The 13,060-nt window shown below is 31.9% G+C and overlaps 1 protein-coding gene across 4 annotated transcripts; it reads left to right on the top strand.

The window, feature by feature from the left end:
- The first annotated feature begins 6,228 nt into the window (after positions 1 to 6,228).
- Positions 6,229 to 11,998, top strand: LOC18097671 (calcium/calmodulin-regulated receptor-like kinase 2). Of its 4 annotated transcripts, XM_006384206.3 has the most exons (9): positions 6,229 to 6,455; positions 6,577 to 6,671; positions 7,813 to 8,205; positions 8,646 to 8,799; positions 9,402 to 9,528; positions 10,598 to 10,683; positions 10,769 to 10,840; positions 11,150 to 11,353; positions 11,465 to 11,998. In XM_006384206.3, the coding sequence occupies exons 1-9, from the start codon at positions 6,369 to 6,371 to the stop codon at positions 11,744 to 11,746; spliced, it is 1,500 nt and encodes a 499-aa protein (XP_006384268.2). In that variant the 5' UTR covers positions 6,229 to 6,368; the 3' UTR covers positions 11,747 to 11,998. The 4 variants fall into 4 exon arrangements, with proteins under 4 accessions (XP_006384268.2, XP_024454488.2, XP_024454490.1 ...); XM_024598720.2 differs by lacking the exon at positions 10,769 to 10,840; XM_006384205.3 differs by lacking the exon at positions 6,577 to 6,671 and having other exon boundaries at positions 6,288 to 6,455.
- The last annotated feature ends 1,062 nt before the right edge of the window (positions 11,999 to 13,060 follow it).

Raw genomic sequence — 13,060 nt, 5'->3', positions numbered from 1 at the left:
TTTCCCTTGTCATGAAACTTTGATAATCTAGTATATTGAGGAATGAAAATTCTCCTCCTTCTCTCTTCCTACATTCATAGAACTCCATGAGTTGAACATGGGATGCATGCCTACTAATTAATCATGTCTGTCGCATGATGCTTCACACACACGCCCACGCAAAATTGATTTTCTTGGTGTCAAAATAAACCCTTCAAAATTGGATTTCCAGATTTCATTGTTGGGTTCTTGCATGCCTGAAAAGATTTTAGTCATCTCCTTCCTTGAAAGTCCAAGCGACACGTATAAATTAACCATGTGCTTGCAGACATGAACAACATTTATGACATTGTTAAACACACCTCGTGGCATCTAGAATCATTTTGATGCTTCGGTTGCTGTATCTTGAAGAAAACAAACAAACAAATTGATTTTCCTTGGACATTGTTTCCAATGTCTTCACCAGTCAGCTAGAGAGATTTGGCAAAAGAGAATTTCCATGATGCCGTATCATTCCAGTAAGAAGACTTGGCAATGGGTTTCTTAGTTGTCATTAAATGATGGGCTATAACTCCTCTTTTTTTTTTCTTTTTTTTATCATCTAAAATATTTCAAGTATAGAGTATGCTTCCTCCATTTTCCCATGATCTACTTGTTAAAAGGATCGTGCTCATGGGGATTAGGCATCATGATAATCATACATGATAGTAAATGATTGCCACTGAAGCACTCGAAGATAACAAGACTTTTCATTTTCTATTCAAGTCATGATTCGAAACCCCAAGAAAGTTCTTTGAAGCACATACTGGGGTCGAGAGAACGAGAGAGGTGACAAGAAAAGGAAGAAAAGAATATGTCCATTGGTGTTTGTCAAGGAATATAACAATGAAAAAATTTGTCAGTATTTGCTAAATTTCTAACAGTGAAAAAATATCAAGAGGCAATATAGACAGAGAGTGAACACTAATAACAATGTCTGAATGAGCATCCAGCCACTCAAGACATGGTTTTCGAACCACATTAACCAGTGCCGAAAGTGGGAATGATTCATTATTTCAAGGGCTCATCAATGTTTACCAAAGAAAATAAATGGTTGAAACTTGAAGGTGCTTAAACATTGCATTTCTTGAGTATATCTATATAGTTCTTGTCCTATATTATGCCCCAAAATGATTTCTTTCAAGCTTAAATCATGATCCTGGTGAAGGTTTTCATGTTTAAAAACGTACAATATGATAATTTAATCCTTTCTTCCTTTTCTATTAATAAGAAAAGCCTTCATACTGTATTGAGATCCAAGGAACCGGGTCAGCCTTGGACACCTTCGATCGAGTTGCCAGCGCAAGAAAGAAAAACAAAAGAATAATCATGGTTTGTACAGAACATGATTGTGTTTAGTTTGGGGAGACAGAGCCAAAAACCTGTCTTCATAAGTATTGTCATGGTTTTGTTTCCTGAGCTAAAATCCACTTCTGTTTTATAAAATCAAGCAAGAAATCTGAATTTGAGATCTTATCAGATGCAATAGTGATTAACAATCAATTCTTTATGCTTGTCTAGAGTTGAAAGGTTTTCATCTTTTTCTCTGTTTTTTTTGCTTTTGTGTTTTAAAAGCATTATTGAAAAAAATTATTTTTTTATTTTTCTTTACTTCAAATCAATATTTTTTTGATGTTTTTAGATCATTTTGATATGTTAATTTTAAAAATAATTTTTTAAAAATAAAAAAAAATAATATTTTAATCTATTTCTGAATAAATAATATTTTAAAAAATAACTATTATTATATTTTCAAACACCCTTTAACTCAGCACAAGAAACCTTGCTCAATTATAAAAAAAGACAAAAGCAAGAAAGTACAAAAATGGTTGTAAGAGCATCTCCAATGGAAAATGCTATATTAAAGAGTCAAATGGATAAAATGGCTTTTTGAATAGTGTAAATATAGCTTTTTTAATTATGTGCATTCCAATGTTAAAAAACTATTTAGAAAAGCCAATTATATTTTAATATATTTCATGTTAAATCATGATGTTATTAATATAATTATATAACTAATTTAGATATTTTATATATAATATAATTATGATGTTATTAATTATATAATTAATATGAGTAATTTATAAAAGTAATATAAAATTAATGAAGCAATATGAAAGTTAAAAGATATAATTTAAAATTAAATTTAAAATTTATTTATATGAATATTTTTAATTTTCAGTTTTATATGTTATTGTTAAAATTTAATTTTTTAAAAGTAAATTCAAATTCAAACTTTGAAAAAAACCGCCAACATTGAAATTAGAATTGGTAACGTATTTTACCATTACATCTTCCACAAAACCTACACCCACACAATTCTAATTTCATCAAAACATGTATTTAATCAAGCTTACTATATTTTGCCAAAACTAGAAATAGATTCAAAAACAAATAAGTCATCAACCTCTGATTATTGTTTTAAACCCAACCGTCAGACTACATATCATAGAGTTGTGCATAATATATCTCAAAATCATAATGATCCAACGGTTAGATCTCCCTAGATCTGAATAAAACCGAGCTTGCCTGAAAATAGACGAGCTACTGTTCACAATGTACGAAACCTTGCTGGAGAATGATTTTCCGATCTCCACCGTCCACAATGAAGGCAACCTCTAGGTGCACCACATATCCAAGAATGAGCATGATCAAACGGTGGAAGAAAGAGAAACCGTCCGGCGACCAAACTACACTGCAGGTGTATTTCCTTTTTGTTTTCTAGGAAATTTTCGATGATGATTCTGTCCAATAGATTGTGTTCCTTCCAATCTCTCCGGTCTGTTAGTAGAGGAGTGTGATAAGAACAACATATCCAAAACACAGCATGATCCAACGGTGGAGTCAAGATATATGGCCACCGGAGCATTATTGGTTTTCTCCAAAATCTGGAGTTCTCTCTCTATCCAATTTTCTCTATTTTTTTTTCTTTTTCTTGTTTTTTCATTTTTTTAACTGGTGGCCTATTTGCAGTTTTGTAGGCACCTTTTTCCATAATTACAATTTTGTCCCTCATTTATGTCTTTATGTATTTTATTTATTTTTCATGTAAACTATATGATTTATTTCTGCTTAAATCGCTAGTCTTTACCAAACTCCGATTGGGATGAGATATTTAACCATGGTAGGAAAACATATTAATAGACTTCAAGCAAAATTTGATCCTGATCCGACGATTGGATTGAGAGCTCTGCTTCCTAATGTAAAATTGGTCAGTTCATGACTTTTTCGTCAACGATCCAAATTTTCTTGTTCAATCTTCACATAAAATCATATCAATTTTCCTTCTAAACCTTTAAGGTCATTTTATTATTTTTGAATATATTCATTTTAGAATTTCCACCTTTTTTTATTTATCGGGCTTATTATCGTTTCAAAATAACGTCACTGATTTTTAATCGGTGCTTCCACCTTCAATCCTACCCTTTTTATTGCACTATCCTTTATAATAATGTATTCTTTATTACCTCACTTATTTCTTAGAAATATTTTGTCATTTTTCTCATTATTTTATCTATCAAAACACGTTACCAGTTTCTCTGTCCTTATAAATTCTAAACCAAAATTACCTTATGAGAAGAGAGCATATGTATGGCCCGACCCACTCCCCCTTGCAGAATATTGTCCGTTATGGCTCAGCCCAACCCGGCTTTCACGCCTCACGGTTTTGTTCTTGACAGCCCACAAGCCCAAAACACGTCCTTCAGAGTAGCGCGACACACTAACCCTGTCAGATACTGTCCCCTCTAGGCCTCCCAGTCCACCCATTTCCAGGGCTTCCACCCAGGTCCCCCTCAGGGTTTTAAACGCGTCTTACAAGGTTAGGTACCAACTGCCTTAATATGCCCTGGCTCTGGACACTCTTCTTTCGATGTGAGATGTTACAGGTTGACTTGGTGAATGGAAAAATATTGAAAGAATGGAAGCTCATCGACTGTTAGGTACCATATACCTATGGATTTTAAAGGTGTATGTGCTTTGTATTTTAAAATTATCCTGACAAGGTATAATTGTCACGCTTTGAGAATTGATTTATTGTACATTTGTAAAATATCATAGAAAATGTTTTGAATGATAAGATTTTATGGTAATGAAGGATTGTATGACTACGAATATAAAATGAAATATTTTTTAATAATGATGTGGTTGTGTATGACAAGTGATTATCGAATGATTATCTAATGTAAGAAGTGAAGAGAGTTCGATCCAACGTTGAATGCACGAGAAAGAACTTGTTGTGATATTTTAAACCCATGGTAAATGAATTACCTAGGGTTGAAATTATATATGCATTACATATGTGGTATTTAGTTGCAAAACATTCATTAATATGTAAAGGATTAATAAAATATAAAAGGTAATGGTAAACCAAATGTATTAACATATTGATCTAAATCGACATGAAAATAAAGAGAAAGCACCTTGAGACCAAGCATGTTAATTGATAGTATAAAAGGTAAAGTTAAAGAGTCAAATTATTGGATAGTTTGAAGAAAATTAACATTACTTTCAAGTAAGTGGTGTAGTTTGTGAGGTAGAATATTGCTAGTAAGTCAAATAAGACCTTAAATAAGAAGTAAAGGAAATGAAATGTAAATATTAACTAATGTGGAAAGTTTATGACAATACATGAAAACATCATTAAGTAAAATGAGTAATTTAAGAAGGTGGTAGATAATTTTTGTTTTTTTAATGAAATATGTGATTTTAATTATTTATTGAGTGGAAAATAAAGTTTTCTATAAATACTAATTTCTTGTATGAAACTTAATTATTATGACGTGGTCAAGACATTTAAGACATAAAGGATTCAGAGCATAAAATGATTATTTTGATATACGAACAAATTTAAAATTTATGATATTTATAATACTGTTAATTAGAGTTTATTTACTAGGCTATAATATATCATGACTTTTCCCTTTCATATTTTCCACGAATTAAATTGCATTGCTTATAATATTTAATTATTGTATTAAATATGTATCAAACGAATGCAAAATGTTGGAATTGTGAGATTAGACGTAATCTAATCTTGTTATATGTTTTGTAGGTAACGCCAACCCAATTTGATATCAGCCGTAGAAAAGTCTCGAGATTCATTGAATTTTTTCTTAGACTTTACTAATTGATTGTCTCATAAATGTCAACGGAATGACCAAGTCCCTTAATCCATTATAATGATAAATCCATTTAATACAATTTATTTAAATGATGATATCATATAAAAAAAAACATGGAGAACTCTATAGTATCTATCGAAATATTTTCTTAATTTATTAATTCAAGTAAAATAAAAAAGTTAACATTGATACACCTTTAAAATTCTAATATAATTTATTTAAACAATTTGAAGCATGATCAAAAGAAAAAATAATAAAGTTATTAAACCCAATATAAAAAAAAAAAAACTCTTTATGTCTATGATAACCTTACTTATGGTTTTATTCATAGTTATAAAATCTAATATGAAAGTCGATTATATTCGAAGCTCGAGGCATGGATTAGATAAATTAAAATGAATTAACCCAAACTTAAGTTTTATTTTTTAAAATAAAAAAACAAAAACCTCTATAATGATGTTATTTTAGAGGTTTTAATATTTTTTTTTGGGAAGAAAAAGTCTAAAATAACGTGTTTTGGTAAAAAAAATCGAATTTTTTTTACTAATTTGCTTTAAGTTAGGCCTCGTGTTGATAGGATTTTGTTAAATAATAATCACATATATAATCAATTGGACTGCATATACAAGTAGTAATTTAGGGGGAAAATGAGAGTAATAAAAGGTGAACCAAAAGACAATAGTAAAAGAGCCAGAAAGTTGGTAAAGCCGCGAATACGCCAAAGCATTTGGCTAAGACCTACACGGTCTTTTTTTAGTAAAGTTATAATTTAGTCCCTTTATTTAATCTAGTTACAAGTTAGTCCTTTATATTGCTGTAACCTATAAGTTAACTCCTTGACTCTTATTGACCGTTGCCTTATCAAAACGTTGATTGGTTTTGCTTTAAAATAAATTATTTGGTGTTTAAATAAGAATTAAAATCACCAAATGGTGTATTTGGAATGTAGAAAAAATAGTCAACATATGTTTTGACAGGGCAACGGTCAACAATTGTCAAGGATTGAGTAATAAATTATCAAACATGAAGGACTAAAGTATAATACAATTAGAAAGAAAGGACTAAAGTAGCCTTGAGTAATCAAGATTTCACCGGCCTTATTTATTATTTTCCAATTTAAAGCCACCGATTAGGACTCTTTATTTTCAGTTTTGTAAATTAAATTAAATTTAATTGATCAGGGTCTTTGGTCTTCTTCAGTCTACGGTTTCTTTGTTTAACCAGGTCATGCTTTTGAGGTCTTCATTGAAAAATCAAGGACAGACTTATCAAACATGTGTGTTTTGCACGGACAGTGATCGGCAGTTTTATAAGGTATGTTTGAGGATATTTTCATTTTACTAAGCTTCCTTTTTTGGATACCTTCTGCTTTCTTGGGTTAGTTGGTTTTGATAGTCGACTTCTTGCTGTTTTTTTTTTCACTCTTGGGGTGAAGCTCTGGAGGGAGGGAACCCATTTGATAGTTTTGGTGAAGAGGTATAGCTGTAGAAAATATGGGGCTGTTGGATATTTTCATGACTTGTTGCATCAGTAAGTAATATTTATGGTGGGATTTGCTAGCTTTCAATCCGAGCTTAATTTATGGTTCTATGATGATAAGCAGTGATGTTGTAGGTACATAGAAGATATGAGTAGACACAGAGTGTATTAGGAAAAAGATAGACAGTGCCTTGCAGAGGACTCTTGATTGCATTTCTTCCCCAAGTTGGTTCTTGTGCATAATTTGTGGCTTTATGTTGACTGATTCAAGAAAACACAGTTTACTGGGATTTGGAAGTAATGAATGGCTTGTATTTTGTTTCAAGTTGTCATCATCAAATGTGTTGTTGCTCATTATTTAATGCATTTGAAAGATGAACACAACGAATTTGCACTGTTTTGCGGTTTTTGGCTAAAACGCACGCTAACCAGAGGAATAGGAAAAGCTAGATATGAATATCCTTGAAACTTAGTTGAAAGTTTCTGTTTCGGAAAGCAGGTGATGAGCAGCAGAGTTTTGTCTGGTCATCTCCCTTGTTTTTCCAAGTTTTGTGATTCTCTCTTTGATGTCTGTCCTGTTAATTGGTGACTTCTGAAATTTGTGTTACAAATGTCAAATTGTAAAATTGCCTTTCGGACCTTGTTTTTCCCTCTGGTTCATAGTACAAATATGTATTTTCTTAGGTTTGTCTTTGCCTAGGCATCGTTGCCTTTTCATACTTGAAAATACGTGCTTTCTTGCGATAACCTGCTCAGTTGAATGCTGCTTTCAGCGCCAAAAATTATGCACGGTTACAATCTTTGTTTGTTACTTTATAACTCTGCCCCGGTTGGTTTAGTCCTTTACTTCTGTTTATACAGACTTGCATTGTAAAAAACACCTGGATCCTTTTTTTTTCTTCCAGATTTTTTTTAAGAGAGATTATGTAAACTATTTATATCTAAAATGCTGGAAAATATGAATATTTTGTTTCTAGTTTATGTGATCTTGTTCCTTTCCGATTCAATAAATTATAATCCTTGGCAAGCATTTCCAACCATAATACTAACAGGCATAGGGAAGGAAAAGAGAGAAACCATATTTATTATCATTGTTATTGTTGATGAGCTATGTGCTTTCTGGCATGACTAGTCCTACTTTTCTGAGTAAACTTCTTTCATTTTACATGATATTTTTGTTTGTTTATGGCAGTGAGCCTGCTGAACTTCTCAACTCAAGATGTTTTCATTGTCTAAGTTTCAAAAGAGACCAGAGAATGGTTCATAAAGGTGATTTGGTTGTTATTGGAATCTCTGTTGGTTTGGCCCTTGGTATCTTGATCGCTTCACTCATATTTTTCGGCATATGGTGGTACAAGAAGCGTTCTAATCTCCGACAGTGCTCAAACGAGCGTATTCTTCCAACTCTTCCAATACGCATGAATGGCTTGGGGACAAGCAATGACTTTAGTGCATCCCTTGCAAGTTCTATTACCATCCGGGGATCAGAACACCCTCAGAAGAGCTCTCCGGTTTCTTCTTGGTGGAATCATCACAGTAAAGATCAGTTTGCTTCTGCATCAGGCATACTTAGATACTCTTACAAGTACGTAAATCTCTAAAAAGGAAGCGAAGTTCTGTTATGTGCTGCATTAAAATTCAACTTATGATACATGTATTAACTCTTTTTTTTTTTCTGGTTACTTCATTAACTACATAGAAGTTCATTTCTATATCTATTTCTTGATAAAGAAAAAGAATCCACCCCTCTTACTCTACTGAAAGATATACCTCTTGAGAAGATATTAATCCTACACAATAGTCTTTGATTTATATATTGGTTCCTTTTCTATTCAAATCTCCATAGTCAAGAGAGTAGTGCTGTGGTAACGGTAACCAACCTCTGGTTTAGCTTAGATATGATTTTGGGTCTGGGGTATAGCACCCCACCAACTTTCTTATAGTAAACCCAAGTAGACAATACATGTAGTTGATGTATTGTAAAGCATAAGTTGATGTCCCAATTTGTTGGTTTTTCTTTTCCAGGGATATACAGAAAGCTACACAAAAATTCACAACTGTTTTGGGACAAGGTTCGTTTGGTCCTGTATATAAAGCTGTCATGCCTACTGGAGAAGTATTAGCTGTAAAGGTTCTTGCTTCTAACTCAAAGCAGGGGGAAAAAGAGTTCCAAACAGAGGTACTACATTGCAACACTTGTACTCGAGTATATGCAGAACATATAATTACTGCAAGAGATGCCTTTCTGGCATGATTAAGAAAGCCTTCTCATTCTACACTGACAGATTTGATTGTACTGGGGCCCTTCTTTTTCTATATACTAAAATACAATTTATAAATTTTGAAGGCATTTTCTAAGATAATAATGATCTACAATGCTTTGATGATATTTCATCTTTTCTAGTAGTGGCTTGCATTTTTTTAATATAACAAGGAAAAACTGTCAAACAATGATAAAAGAAGATTGATCATCACAGGGAACATTCTGGGCAAACAAGGTCTGTTTGACTATTTGTTCATAAAAGCTACTGAACTCTGTGATGTTCATAGATCAATTACACTAATCCAATGAAAGGTTTCTTGTTTCAAAAGATACTCACCCAAATTTTTGGGAAAATAAGGAACTAAATACAGAAAGCCAGCTTTTGGAGCGTTCATTGCTACCCTTTTTTGCAAATTTTGCATTTATATCTACAAACTTTGCAAAAACTCTTGCATTTAATGCTATCTGAAGTTCCTAGAAAGCATATTGAGTGTTCATTTTTTAGCCTGGTCCTGCAGATTTCTCTATTAGGAAGGCTGCATCACCGCAATCTTGTGAATTTGTTAGGATATTGTATAGATAAAGGAAGCCACATGTTGATCTATCAGTTCATGAGCAATGGAAGCCTAGCAAACCACCTTTACAGTAAGCTAAAAGTCCTCGCTTCTTTCATTATTCTTTGTGATGAACCATCTGCTAGTATTTGTGATGAACCATGTGCTGGTATGTAACCACCAATACAAAAAGAGCATTTCTAGATTAAAATTGCAATGAATATTATGGTGTAGGGATGTCATCCTTTTTTTGGTTGTACTGATTTGTGTGGTGGTAATCTTACAATCATCTTGAACATATGCAAACATTGCTGGTTCCCTTACGAATACTTTTAAGCCATATTTGTTTTATGGAAATTAGTTATTTAGAAATTATTTTCCAAACTTTCCAGTTTTTGTTTACTATTAGAAAAGTTGATCAATAAAAAATATTTTCCAATAAAAAAAAAATTAGTTTGATTTACATGAAAGTGTTTTTCTTTTATTTTGGACGGAAAACACTTTCTAGAAGTTGTGAAAAATTTAAAAATATCTTATTATTTGTTGATTATATCAAATTTGATATTCAATTTTTTGATTACTATATATTTTGTTTTGAAATTCTTTCAATTTCTTCCCTTAGAATTTGATTTAATTTGATTTTTATATCAATTTTGGTTTTCATTCTTTTGATTGTTATTTGTTTTTCTCTTATACTTTTTTTAATTGAAATTTTTTATCTATCATTTTTTGTCCCTATTTTTTTTATTGTTATATGTTTTATTTGAAATAATTTATGAAATTGAATTATTTTTTTCAATTTCATCATCTTTCAATTTTTTTATCTATCGGATTTGTTTCTATTTTTTTTATCATTATTTGTTTTATTTGAAATAATTTATAACATTGAATTATTTTATTTTTAATTTTATTCTTTTTAATTTTTTTATTTGTCAAATCTGGTCCTTATTTTAATAAACTTGAAAAAAAATTAAAAAGTTATTTTTCAATTTATTTTCCGTGATATAGTCAAATACTAGAAATTATTTTCTAATTCATTTTTCATGATATTAACAAATATTAAAAAATAATTTCCTTTTCAAGAATACACTTTCTATATAAACCACTTTTTTGCTATTCAATTCCTTGATAATGAACATTCCGACTGTGCATGTTTCCAGATGATGAAGAGCGATTTTTGGGTTGGGAAGAAAGACTTCAAATTGCTCTTGATATTTCGCATGGAATTGAATATCTTCATGAAGGGGTAGGTTGAATACAGAATCTCTTTGTTCTCTCGGTCGAATGCTGGATTTGCTTGTTCCATTAATATGACCATTATTCTGGCTCAGGCAGTCCCACCTGTTATACATCGTGATTTGAAGTCAGCAAACATATTGCTGGACCAGTCAATGAGAGCTAAAGTAAGCTAGCATGCTCAAATTAACTGATTTATTATGCACAGTAATATTACCTATCTATCCCTGGATCCGCAAATTAAAAAAAAACCACCATCTTGGGATTTGAAACTTTAATCTCTGCATGCAAAGTGGAGATCTTTAGTTAATTGAATTTTGAGATGCTGGTGATGAGCTTTTGCAGTTAGCATATCGTTGTTTACAGTGATATTTTCTTGAGCACGAATAGCTAAAAATATTAGTTACTAGAAAACATAGATCAAGTTTCATGTTGTGTGTTTCTATGATTGACCTCTGCTGCTGCCCTCATGGTAGGTTGCTGATTTTGGACTTTCAAATGAAGAGGTCTTCGATGAGCACACCTCTGGCTTGAAAGGTACATATGGCTACATAGATCCAGTGTACGTATCCACAAACAAGTTCACCGTGAAGAGTGACATCTACAGTTTTGGTGTTATCATCTTCGAACTTATTACAGCCATCCACCCACATCAAAATCTAATGGAATATGTTAATCTTGTAAGTCTCGTGCTCTGTTCTAACAAATAGATGACTTTCTTTTAATAACTTACGATTGTCTGAACCCAAAATGTTCTACTTTTGTGGTTTCTATTTTCCCCCACTTTGAAGGCTGGTATGAGTCCAGATGGTGTTGATGAAATACTAGACAAGAAGCTGGTTGGAGAATGCAACATTGAAGAAGTGAGGGACCTAGCTGCCATTGCCCACAAGTGCCTGCAAAAATTCCAAAGGAAGCGACCTTCAATAGGAGAAGTTTCACAGGCTATATTGAAGATAAAACAAAGGCTCCTCGATAGGGAAATGTCTAAAGAATTTTCACGAGTTCTAAGCAGGATAGAGGATCAACAGATGGAGTTGAGTAGGATGGCCAGCATAAAAGATGGCGACTGAATGCGCAGAGGATCCAACCTTTTGCTCCGCTGGTTCTTTTCTCTGTTCTAATCTCTCCCTGCTCAACTTTCGTCAAACCATCATGACATACCACGATGAGTTCTTTTAGAGATGATAATGGGTATATATCCATAAAGTTTTTACTATATCCATATTCTATTTATTATTCATGAAATAAAAATTTAGATATTCATAAATATTTATATAATTTCAGGTATTTGTATATATAAGCAGTCTTATTTATCATGTCAATATATGGGTATGTATATAATATATTAGATTCAAAAAAATAAAAATGTTCCAAGTATATATATATATATATATATATATATATATAGACACACACACACACACACTTGAACCGTGCTTGCACATTAAAAGGAATTGTTGTATTGGTTGATCCAGGGATGGTCCAGTGCTCAAGTGAGATTCTATTGAGTTCTTTACCTTTGAGTTTGATTCATTGAACTTTATGCACAGCCATGATGGTGAAGAACATTGAGAAGGCTCCTACCGAAAGAGAAAAAAAAAAAAACAAATGGGATTATAAAGAAGAATAAGAATACAGTCAATGTACGGCAGATTTTGTTGATAAAAAAGGAAATATTACTATAAACATCATAGGTTTATTTATATTGAAGGTTTACATATCATATTCAAAGAATACTTCATACAAGTATCCTAACATTTTATAATATATTCAAAAACTATAATGCATCAGATATTGTTATTGAACTACTTGTATCAAGTTCAATTCAACATAGAGGTTCCTATGCTACACAAAATCAAAAATATCCAAGTTATTACAAACCAGAATATTCAACATTCATTATTGATTAAAAATCAATAAACTTTGAGAAAAGCAAAAAAAAAAAAAAACTATGACAGCTGCTAGTGTGGTTGCTTGCTTCTTCCTCCTTCTACTTTGCATCCCTTGCATGCATCCTTGTCTCCCCCCTTGATTGGACATCAATCCTAGTCCTCATCTTCACCAACAACAGACTAATGCACTTGTTTGACATCTAAGTCTAGTCAAACAAATCTGTCATTAACCTGAACAATATCTTGTGGCATATGTATTAGTAACTTATCAACTACATTAATGTTTTATTTCTATTTACGAGTAAAACTATCAAACTTGTTTGATAGTACTTGCAATTTTTCAATTATAAAAGGGAGTAGGGGGCTGGTTTGAGGAGTTTTGGGCTGAGAGGAGGTAGACTCTTCAAAATGTGACCTTTTTTTTACTTATCACAACTTTAAATTTGACAACAGTTATGTCTGAGATCTTTCTAAAAATCTTGATTATTGGCT

This window comes from Populus trichocarpa, chromosome 4, assembly GCF_000002775.5.
Source record: "Populus trichocarpa isolate Nisqually-1 chromosome 4, P.trichocarpa_v4.1, whole genome shotgun sequence".
NCBI lineage: Eukaryota > Viridiplantae > Streptophyta > Magnoliopsida > Malpighiales > Salicaceae > Populus > Populus trichocarpa.
This window is presented reverse-complemented; position numbering and strand designations above follow the sequence as displayed.

What these genes read in the sequence shown, in the direction of transcription:
- LOC18097671 (XM_006384206.3), top strand. Translation starts at nt 6,369, where the DNA reads ATGCTTTTGAGGTCTTCATTGAAAAATCAAGGACAGACTTATCAAACA. An exon ending in CCTAGCAAACCACCTTTACA is followed by an intron (nt 9,529 to 10,597) that starts GTAAGCTAAAAG and finishes GCATGTTTCCAG; the next exon opens with ATGATGAAGAGCGATTTTTG. An exon ending in TAATGGAATATGTTAATCTT is followed by an intron (nt 11,354 to 11,464) that starts GTAAGTCTCGTG and finishes CCCACTTTGAAG; the next exon opens with GCTGGTATGAGTCCAGATGG.